The 10,318-nt window shown below is 61.3% G+C and overlaps 2 protein-coding genes across 2 annotated transcripts in view; one reads left to right on the forward strand and one right to left on the reverse strand.

Annotated features, from left to right (window-relative positions):
• Positions 1 to 1,705: 1,705 nt before the first annotated feature.
• Positions 1,706 to 8,331, forward strand: GRM2 (glutamate metabotropic receptor 2). Its single transcript, XM_009639339.2, has 5 exons — positions 1,706 to 2,182; positions 4,298 to 5,135; positions 5,849 to 6,912; positions 7,708 to 7,888; positions 8,258 to 8,331. Exons 1-5 carry the CDS (start codon positions 1,724 to 1,726, stop codon positions 8,329 to 8,331), a joined length of 2,616 nt encoding a protein of 871 aa, XP_009637634.1. The 5' UTR covers positions 1,706 to 1,723.
• A 1,320-nt stretch (positions 8,332 to 9,651) lies between these two features.
• RRP9 (ribosomal RNA processing 9, U3 small nucleolar RNA binding protein) overlaps positions 9,652 to 10,318 on the reverse strand; it is a 4,366-nt gene continuing 3,699 nt past the window's right edge. Inside the window, exons 9-12 of the mRNA XM_035894663.1 lie at positions 10,251 to 10,308; positions 10,067 to 10,146; positions 9,871 to 9,944; positions 9,652 to 9,777 (exon numbers count right to left, since the gene is read on the reverse strand). Of these exons, the coding sequence (XP_035750556.1) occupies positions 9,672 to 9,777; positions 9,871 to 9,944; positions 10,067 to 10,146; positions 10,251 to 10,308 (318 nt within the window). The 3' untranslated portion in view covers positions 9,652 to 9,671. The remainder of the gene's footprint in view (positions 9,778 to 9,870; positions 9,945 to 10,066; positions 10,147 to 10,250; positions 10,309 to 10,318) is intronic.

The following is a 10,318-nucleotide window of genomic DNA, read 5'->3' on the forward strand; positions in this document are numbered from 1 at the left end:
CGGACCCCCATGACAGGCTCAGCCTGCTGCCAATGGGCTTCATCAATAATCCATGCGCCTGTGGCCTCTTTCCTGCTTGAGGACACCCTGGGTCCCTCAAAAGCATTCACTGCCTGAAATAAGGCAGGGACCCTTCCTCAGCCTCTTCCCCAAACTCCTTCAAACTGGGGGGTCAGGTAGGAGATGCCCTGAGGCGGCTGGGGGCTCGTTGCAGGCAGGCAGCACCTGGGGACAGGCACTTTAGGGCACAGAGGAGGAGGAGGTCTGCATGCATGTCACCACCCCATCCCATTATGCTCTGTGCCACACTGCTGCCTGCATCCCCCTGGGCACCACTGCCAGCTCTGGCTGCTTGCCAGAGGGCTCTTCCAGCCACGGGCATCGCCTGTCCAGGAGCACCATAGGGGCACTGGGGGGTGCCCTGCTCCTGCTTGGACAGAGCGGCCTCAGTACCAGCTGCGAGGGGCTGCAGGGGGGCCAGCACTCTCCGGCATTGCTGTCCCACCCCATGTGCCCTCACAAGCAACCCGCTCTGCTGGGCTGCAAGTGAACCCCGGGATCTGCTGTGGCACCAGCAGCTCTTCCATGCCAGAGCAGCCCGAGGTTTCTGGGCTGTCAGGGGGTTTCCTTCTCCCGCTGCCCCTGAAACGCCAGCCCTGCGGGATTTCAGCAGTCGGCTTCAAATGGGAAACAAATCTCTCCCGTGGTTTGGGAAAAGACAACTGATCTCTGAGGGGACTGCATCTCCTGCCAAAAAAAGGCCTGCCTGCTGCAAAAGCCTTTGATTCCCCTGCGCCTCCGTGCTTTCTGCAGAGGGAGTCAGCAAACCTGGCTCTTACTTTTACTGAAATCTCTGAATTTAGTATACAGGGAAGGAAGGGGCGGTGGTGAGAGAACAGACTCTAAAGCACCGTGGCTGCCGGAGCCCGCCCCGTGCATTGCTGCGGGAGGATGAAGCCAGCAGCATGTCCCTGCTCCGGCCCCAGTGCCACCGGCAGCACCAGGGGCAGCAGCAGGGTGGGTGGGCTCCAGGGGTATGGGATGGGGACCAAAATACCGCAGTGGCTGGGGGCTGGATGCTGCAGGCACAGTGGGCTCATGGCTGGCTGCTTTTGGCAGTGCTCTTGGCTGGAGGTTGGGAGCTGTCGGCACCCTTGATGCTGCTGCATGGGTTGGGGGCTTGGCTCAGAGCCGGCACCGGCTCTGGCGGCAGGCTGCTCTGTCTGGTGCTGCTGTGGGAGCCAGCTCTGTGTCCCCCTGCCCATGCCGGTACATCCCGGAGAGTGCTGTGGGGGGCCCGGTTCCTGCACCCCTGCTTGTCCCCCCTGGGGTCTGTGTCACTTGTGGGTGTCCTGGGGGTCCCGGGTCACTGCGGGAGCTGTCACATCTGCTCAGCTCACCCTTTGGTGGGGGGCTCCTTCCTAAGGGGACCCTGGGTGGAGGGGCACTGGGGTGGGGGGCTCAGGCAGACTCATGCCCTTGCTTGCCTGTGCAGCACTGGCCCCGGGGACAGTCCCTGTCCCGACTTGCAGCCCACAGACCCAGCAGCTTTTCTCTTTGCTTTTCCAGGTGCCGAGGGCTCTGCCGGGGTGGCACGACCCCCCTCCCACTGCTGCCACGCCGTTGCCATCCCAATGCCTGGGAACTGCCCGCACTCGCCTTGACGGGTGGCAGCAGGTGGCACGGGGTGGCGCGGGCCCCCCGGCCATCACCAGTGCACCCCATGGCCCTCCCCTTGGCTGCCTGGCTGTGGCTGATGCGCCTGGTCACCTGCCTGGCCGCTGGGCATGGCATGGCTGGTAAGAAGGAGATCAGCACAGATGGGGACCTGTTGATCGGAGGCCTCTTCCCTGTCCATGAGAAAGGAGTGGGGAGCGAAGACTGTGGCAAGATCAATGAGCATCGGGGCATCCAGCGCCTGGAGGCCATGCTCTTCGCCCTGGACGAGATCAACAAGGACAAGAGCATCCTGCCAGGGGTGAAGCTGGGTGCCCACATCCTCGACACCTGCTCCAAGGACACCTACGCCCTTGAGCAGTCCCTCGACTTTGTCCGTGCCTCCCTTACCAGGGTGGACGGCTCTGAGCACATCTGCCCCGATGGCTCCTATGCCATCCACGATGACGTGCCCACTGCCATCACTGGCGTCATTGGGGGGTCCTACAGCGACGTATCTATCCAGGTACCCCCCCCAGGCAACAGGGGCTCCGATGGGGCTGGGAGGTTGGCAAAAGTGGGTGGGGGGGCTAAAACCCTGGTAGCAGTGCATTGATGCCACTGCCAGCATGGCACAGGGATGCTCTTGCATCCCTCGTGGTGATGCTGTGCCCCTTTCTGCAATGGGGAGGGAATGCCAGCCCGGCAACTGAGAGCCTTCTCTCTGCTGCCATGGGGGGTCTGCAGCCCTGATGGTGGCTGGGGTCCCCTGGGGGCTGCAGGGAGCCCCCCACCCACCGTAAGCCATGGGAGTCAACCCAGTGGATCTGTCCCACATGGGGGCGGGTGTTTATTCCCCTCCTGGGACCATAGCAGCAAGCGCAGCCCCTCAGCCCAGGACGATCTCGATGCTGAGGTCCACGCTGTCCTCGGTGCCACCGTCCTGCCGTGCTCCTCGCTGCCGCCAGTGGGCCTGGATGGTGCGAGCCGCCTCCCTGCAGCGCCGGTACCAGTCCCTGGCCTGCCACGTCCTGGCATGGGTCTGGAGGAGGACGCTGGCCCTCTCCCTCCTGACGTATGCCGCCAGTGCCCGCAGGCGCCACTCCTCCCGCCGATGGGTGACCGCGCGATGCCACCACGCCTGGATGCGGCAGGTGCTGCGGGTGGCCACCTCCAGTGCCCGGCGGACCAGCAGCCCCCGCCACCAGGCCTGGATGGCCACGGCTGAGCCGTGACGGTTCTGGTCCCTCCTAGCCAGCATAGTGCTGGGGGGGGTGGCTGCTGTGGTGCCCTGACACCCCGTGGGTGGCTGTCCCCTGGGGCCACTGTGGCACAGGAGCAGGGTTTGGCTCTCCTGCAGCCCCGTGTGTCCTGTCTCCCATGGGATGGTTGGGCAGCCAGGTGCGGGAACACCCCCCGGCACGCAGCGGTGACACACCTGATGTCAGAATGGCACTGGGGACACTGCACTGGGGACGCGAGGACACTGCTCCTGGCAGGCAAGGGAGGCACTGTCCCCTCCACCCCCCCCAAACCCAGCCATGAGGGGCAGCCAGCTGCAAGGGGGCACCCACCTCTGTGGGGCTCAGGCATGGGGCTGCCTGGCTGGAGCAGGGTGGGCGCAGGGGTCCACTGCCCCCATGTCCCCAGTGATCCTATGGAGACCGGCACCTCAAGCCGCAGACCAGGCTGTCACCCTGGGTGGGGTGCAGCTCAGTCCCCAAAACCTGTGGCTCTGCAGACCCAGGGGCCGGCTTAGGCGGGGACAAGAGCATCCCCTGAGGCTGGAGGCAGCTGGAGAGGCCAGCTGAGTCCCAGGGGCTGCTGGTACCCCATGCACCTGCTAAGATTTAACACATCCCTGGGGTGTGTTAAACCCTCTCTGCTGGTCCCTGGGTCCTTGCATCCACCCATCCTTGGGGCAGAAGAAGCCAGGGCCAGGTGATGGAGGCAGCACCCTGGTCCAGCCCACACGGGCACTTGTCCCTTCTCTTGCTGGAGGACCCCGTGTGTCCCCACAGCTGGGGACACTGTCCTGACCCCGAGCGGGCAGGTGGTGGCACGGGCAGCCCATGCACTGGCTGGGGAGCATGAGCGGCACTGGGGTGGTGCAGCCAGCTGACGACTCTGGTTGTGCGGTGAGGTCAGGCAGCAGTGTTGGTGTGCTCGGGGCCTTCTCGCCATTAGGGAACTTTTGTCGTTGAGAATATTTGTCCATGTTAATTAAGCTGCATCTCTGGCCTGGGGAGCAGCAAGATGTGGGCAAGCTCACCGGCCCCGCTGGCATGCCCAAGCTCCCCTTTGCTGCTCCAAGAGCCTGGGTTTTTAACAGCCTCATTAACAGGGCTTTTTTCCCCTTTGAAGCCCCCCAGCCCCAAATTTCAGAGGGGAGTGCATGAAATATTAAAAAAAAAGATTAAAAGAAATGAGCACGTCTCAGGCAATCCTGTGAATGTGCTGTCTGTTCATCTCTACATCCGTCCACCAACCAGGACCCTCCATCTGTGGGGGGGTTGTTCATCAGCCCCATGGTCATGCTTGGGAGCACCATGCAACACTTGGTGTTGGGCAGAGGTCCTCCGGTGGGAACGTCCCTCACTGGGCCATGTCTTCAGGCGCTCACCTCTCCTCCTCCATGCAGGTGGCCAACCTGCTGCGGCTCTTCCAGATCCCGCAGATCAGCTATGCCTCCACCAGTGCCAAGCTCAGTGACAAGTCCCGCTATGACTACTTCGCTCGCACCGTCCCACCAGACTTCTACCAAGCCAAAGCCATGGCAGAGATCCTCCGCTTTTTCAACTGGACCTACGTCTCCACTGTGGCCTCGGAGGGTGACTATGGGGAGACAGGGATCGAGGCCTTTGAGCAAGAAGCCCGCATGCGCAACATCTGCATTGCCACCTCTGAGAAGGTGGGGCGCTCCATGAACAAGAAGACCTACGATGGGGTGGTCCGAGCGCTGCTGCAGAAGCCCAATGCCAGAGTGGTCGTGCTGTTCACCCGAAGCGAAGATGCCCGGGAGCTGTTGGCAGCTGCCCAGAGAGCCAACGTGTCCTTCACATGGGTGGCCAGTGATGGGTGGGGAGCCCTGGAGAGTGTGGTGGCTGGGAGCGAAGCAGTGGCAGAGGGAGCGATTACCATTGAGCTGGCAGCCTACCCCATTAAGGAGTTTGCTACCTACTTCCGTAACCTCAACCCCTACAATAACAGCCGAAATCCCTGGTTTCGGGAGTTTTGGGAGCAGAAGTTCAAGTGCAGCTTCCACACACAGGACTGTAGCCGGTATTCCCTCAAGACAGGCAAATTTGAGCCAGAGTCCAAGATCACATTCGTGGTCAATGCAGTCTATGCCATGGCTCACTCCCTCCACAACATGCACCAGGCACTGTGCCCCAACGCCACCAAGCTCTGCGATGCCATGAAGCCTGTCAATGGCAAGAGGTTCTACAAGGACTTTATGCTCAATGTTAATTTTGATGGTGAGTCCAGAGGTGGAGACAGGGTTTGACTGCCTAACTAACTGGAAAGGGATGGGTGGAGGGGCAGGGAGGAGGAAAGAGACCCATATTTGACCCAAAGCCCTCCAGTTCCTCCAGCCTGCCCACACCCAGGGACACCTGGGGCATGGGCTGTGGTCGTCCCAGGATGCCAGCAGCCCACCGTCACCCTTGGGAGGCAATACAGGTCTTCTTTCCCCAGTGTGGAGAAGCTGGTGACTGACTCCATCCTGCTAGAGCTGGGTGGGACCAGCCCCACAGGTGCCCCTCCAGAAACATGGGTCCTTGGAGACCTCACTTGCAAGTGCCATGATTTATTCACATTTCAGGGGTTAAACTGGAGGGAGACCCTTGATCAGGGACCTATATAGTTGGGGATGAATTAGAAGTGTGCTCTCTGTGACTTGGGCTGAGCCCAGCTACCCAGGTGTCATTAAGAGCCATGGAGGCTGCAAAATCCCGTTCTTCATCCCTGCAGAGCTGGCTGGGGCTGCCGAGCTCTTAGGCACATGGGGAGATAGTTCTCCACCATTGTTTTCCTGCTTCTAATTATGAGTGTGAAGGCAGGGAACAAATTGGACATTTGCCTGTGACCATGGTGGGATGTGACCCTTTGAAGGAGCCCTGCCTCCACAGTGGGAGAGAGCCTTCTCCTGCCCCATGGCAGTCACCATCTCCCCTTCTTCTCTCTCCAGCTCCATTCAGGCCAGCAGACACCAAGAGCATAGTTCGATTTGACCGCTACGGCGATGGGATCGGGCGCTACAACATCTTCAATTATCACCACATGGACGGGCGGTATCGGTATCAGAAGGTGGGCTACTGGGCTGAGGGGCTCACCCTCAACACCAGCCTCATCCCGTGGGCTGAGACCTCCATCCCTGTGTCCCAGTGCAGTGACCCCTGCAAGAAGAATGAGATAAAGAGCATGCAGCCCGGAGACATATGCTGCTGGCTCTGCATCCCCTGCCAGCCCTACGAGTACCTGCTGGATGAGTTCACCTGCATGGACTGCGGTCTCGGTTATTGGCCCAATGAGACCCTGAATGGCTGCTACGAGTTGCCCCAAGAGTACATCCGCTGGAAAGATGCCTGGGCCATTGGTCCCGTCACTATCTCTTGCCTGGGTTTTATCTCCACCCTCTTCGTTTTTGGGGTCTTCATGAAGAACAATGACACTCCCATCGTGAAGGCCTCTGGCCGGGAGCTCTGCTACATTCTCCTGACCGGGGTCCTCATGTGCTACAGCATGACCTTCATCTTCATCGCAAAGCCTTCCACTGAGGTGTGCACACTCCGGCGTCTGGGGCTGGGCACGTCCTTTGCCGTCTGCTATTCAGCCCTCTTGACCAAGACAAATCGCATTGCCAGGATCTTCAGCGGGGTGAAGGAGGGGGTCCAGCGCCCCCGGTTCATAAGCCCCACATCACAGGTGGTCATCTGCATGGCCCTAATCTCTTGCCAGCTGATCATCGTCATCATTTGGCTTCTGGTGGAGACCCCTGGCACAGGCAAGGAGACTGAGCCTGACAAGAGGTACATCGTTACCCTCAAGTGCAACAACCGTGACTCCAACATGCTCATTTCACTCACCTACAATGTCCTCTTGATCGTCCTCTGCACGGTCTACGCCTTCAAGACACGGAAATGCCCCGAAAACTTCAATGAGGCCAAGTTCATCGGGTTCACCATGTACACAACTTGCATCATCTGGCTGGCCTTCCTGCCCATCTTCTATGTGACCTCCAGCGACTACCGAGTAAGACCCTGAGTTTTGGCGGGGTCGAGGGGGGAGGGAAGGGAAAGCTCTAATAGGGCGTGATCTGGGTGATTTGGGCCTTGCAGGATTTGTGGCTAGGAGATGCATGGGTTTGGGGAAGGGTCTTCAGCCATGGACCTGGTGATGGTCACCTCTGCATTGGGCCATTTGTTCCTGGGTGAAATGTGGCTGAACGGCTGTGGCTAAGGGGCAATGAGTCCTGGGGAGAAGACCCACTCTGCCTTGGCAGACTGTTTGCTAGGGTGAGGCTGGGAAATTCCCTGAGACCTCCAGAGACCCCCCGCCACTGACCTGAGCGCAGAGAGCAATTGCTGTCCTTCAGCCTCATCCTCATGACACAAAGGCATGAGACATGTCCGGCCCCCCACACCAGCACGAATGTCAACCCCAGGGCCAGCCTGGTCCCTGGGGATCCAAGCAGTGACAAGGATGGAGGAGCATGGGGTGCACCCTGCAGCACTTCAACATCCCCAGCAAGGTGCCCAGCCACGTTCTTGCCAGGCCTGGAGGACTCTGTGTGTGTGGCTGCTCAGGGTGCACCACCTCTGCAGGAGCAGCATGCCCCCATCAGGGCAGTGCCCATCCACTGTCCTAGGTCTACAGCGGGTCCACCATGACAGAAGGAGCTGGGGTGGTGTGGGATGTGCCTGTGGGGTGCAGGCAGCAGCCTCTGCCCGGTGGGGGCTGGCTGGGGCCACAGTGAGGGGTTCATCATGCCCCCCTTGGGGCAGAGGGCTGGTGGCAGGAGCACCTGACACCCACCCCTGTCTCCAGGTCCAGACCACCACCATGTGCATCTCGGTGAGCCTCAGCGGCACCGTCGTCCTCGGGTGCCTCTTCACCCCCAAGCTCCACATCATACTCTTCCAGCCCCAGAAGAACGTGGCCAGCCACCGCGTGGGCACCACAAGGTTCAGTGTGGCAGGCCCGGGGGCCACCCTGGTGAGTGCAGGGGGTCTGAAGAGATGGGGCACCCCAGCATGGGCTCTTGAAGGAAACTGGGATGCGGGGTAGGGAAATAAGGGGCTAGAGGGTGCTGTGTCCCCTATGGCTCATCCCTGGCTCTGCCCCAAGTCCTCATCGCCCCCATCTCACATAAGCCCCAAGGCTGCAGCACGGTCTGCTAGGGGCTACCACTCCTGGGGGGCTGTCGTCATCTGGGGGGGATGCAGCCACCCTGGGCACCCTCAACCCCAGCCCCAGGGGATGGAGCTCCCTGGGCACCCATCACCCACCGCAGTGGGATGCCCTGCAGGGTCGGGGTGGGGGGAGGATTGCTGCTGCCAGACCCCAACCTGCCCCTGACCACTGCCTTCTCGGCCAGGCTCGGCCTCGCAGTACGTGCCCACAGTGTGCAACGGCCGTGAGGTGGTGGACTCCACGACGTCGTCCTTATGAAGGACAGGGGGGCCAGGCCGTGGTGTTGCTGCTCCTGCCCATGGCCGCATCGCACCCTGGCTCCCTCCCCAGGGAGAGAAGCGCCCGTGACACGGCCAGCTCAGGGGCCAGAGGCAGCCAGGAGGCTCAGCCCCCGCCCCAGGTACGCGTCCCAGGTGCTGGGTCACGGTATGTGTCACCCCCCCTTTGCACTGAGCCACATTACATGTCCCTTGTCCCCTGCACTGAGCCCTGGTGCACGAGCCCCTGTCCCTGCTCCAAGCCACAGCAAACATCCCCAAGCCCCTCAACTGAGCCATGGCGCACGACCCCACTGTCACCTGCACTGAGTTGCGGCGCATGTGCCCCTGTCCTTTGCACCAAGCCATGGTCTGAATCCCCCTGTCCCTTCCGCTGAGGTGCACATCACCCTCCCCTGCCCCAAGCCACAGCAAACTTCCCCCCCATCCCCTGTACCGACCCATAGTGCAGAGCCGCCAGCCCTCGGACTGAGCTGTGGCACTCGTTTCTCCATCCCCTGCTCCAGCTGTGGGGCAAATCCCACCCCCATGCCAAGCCCTGGCCCCCAGCCCCACTCCCTCTTGCCGAGCCACATGAAGTCACGCCCACTTGCACCAGGCCATGCTGCACCTTCCATGCCCTCCATGCTGGCCCACGCCACCCTGGCCCTACCCCCCGCCCTGCTTCTGTGGGGCAAGGCCTTTCACACCCCCCACCCCGTGCCAAGCCGTGCCCCTTGTCCCTGCTCCCTGGGCCAGCAGAGCAACCCTCCCTTGGGCCCTTTGCACAGTTTCACCTTTTCCTCCTCATTTTCGGCCCCAGGAAAGCTGCTGAGCGCTGCGGGGCTGGGCCCAAGCCCCCTCCATCCCTCCCCTCGCTGTGCGTAGTGCTTCTCACCCCTTGGGAGACAGGGCAGGAGTGGGGGTGAATGCCCGCTGCCCCCCCCCGCCCCTCCAGAGCCCTGGGCGGGGTCTGGCAGGGGCTGAGGGCGAGTAACAGCACACAGGTATCTGAGCCCAAACAAGTTTTTAAGAGTAGATTTTTTTCTGTGAACAAGAGTGTGATTTTTTTTTTTTTGCAATTTATGTAAATAAAGTGGGTTTTGTTTTGTTTTTAAAATGGACTCTTCCAGAGCTCACATCCAACCAAACCTGAGGGAAGGGGACAGACCCTCGCAGAGGGCAGAGCCACGTCATGAGACTAGGGCCAGCAGGGAGCAGGGTCAGGGGGCTGCACAACCCCCCCCAGGCCCTGCCAGCCCCGGGCAGGGGGCGGGGGCTACACAGAGGACACGGGGTGCAGCTCCAGGGACAGGGCTTCAATGACCTGGCTCCAGGGGCTTAGGAGCTGTTGGGGGCTTCAGGGCTGTAGGCTGCAGCCCTCCGCTTCAGGGGGATGATGCAGATGCTGTTTTTGGCTTCTTTGATTCTCCACCACCGGCCGAGCCTGTAGATGAGAGAGATGGGGGTCACCCTCTGCTGAGCCTTGGAGGAGGGGGGGGGAGTGCCCCCAGGCAGTACTGGGGAGGGGGGACGGTACCGGTGCTCTTGCCCGAGGCCAGCCACCAGGAAGTCGCCAGCTGCTGAGAACTTGAGACTGTTGACAAAACCCACCTGGAGGGGACAGGACAAGGTGAGGGGCTCTCACAGCCTCCTCCTGCCACCCAGGGAGGGGGACCTCCACCGAGAGATCCCCCACAGCCCAGCTCCACCATCCCCAACCTCCCCATTCATACCAACGGGATGTCCCAGAGGGGCTCCAGCTTCCGAAATCCCTCACCACACTTCCAGAGCTTCACGCTGGCGCTGTAGGAGCCTGGAGCAGAGAAGAGACTGCCATGCACCCCGACCTGAGGAAGGGAGCAGGACACTCCCCGACACACACCCCCAAACCCCTGCTCCAAAGCAGCCGCCACACACCTGTAGCCAGGAGGTCACTGTTGCACAGGGCAGCCACCGACGATATCCAGTATGGCTGGTGGGGGGCC

The sequence above is a fragment of the Egretta garzetta genome, unplaced genomic scaffold (genome assembly GCF_000687185.1).
Source record: "Egretta garzetta isolate BGI_Z169 unplaced genomic scaffold, ASM68718v1 scaffold215, whole genome shotgun sequence".
NCBI lineage: Eukaryota > Metazoa > Chordata > Aves > Pelecaniformes > Ardeidae > Egretta > Egretta garzetta.

Coding starts and splice junctions, on each gene's coding strand:
- GRM2 (XM_009639339.2), top strand. CDS start 1,724: ATGGCCCTCCCCTTGGCTGCCTGGCTGTGGCTGATGCGCCTGGTCACC. Junction 6,913..7,707: donor TGACCTCCAGCGACTACCGA/GTAAGACCCTGA, acceptor CCCTGTCTCCAG/GTCCAGACCACCACCATGTG. Junction 7,889..8,257: donor CACCCTGGTGAGTGCAGGGG/GTCTGAAGAGAT, acceptor CTTCTCGGCCAG/GCTCGGCCTCGCAGTACGTG.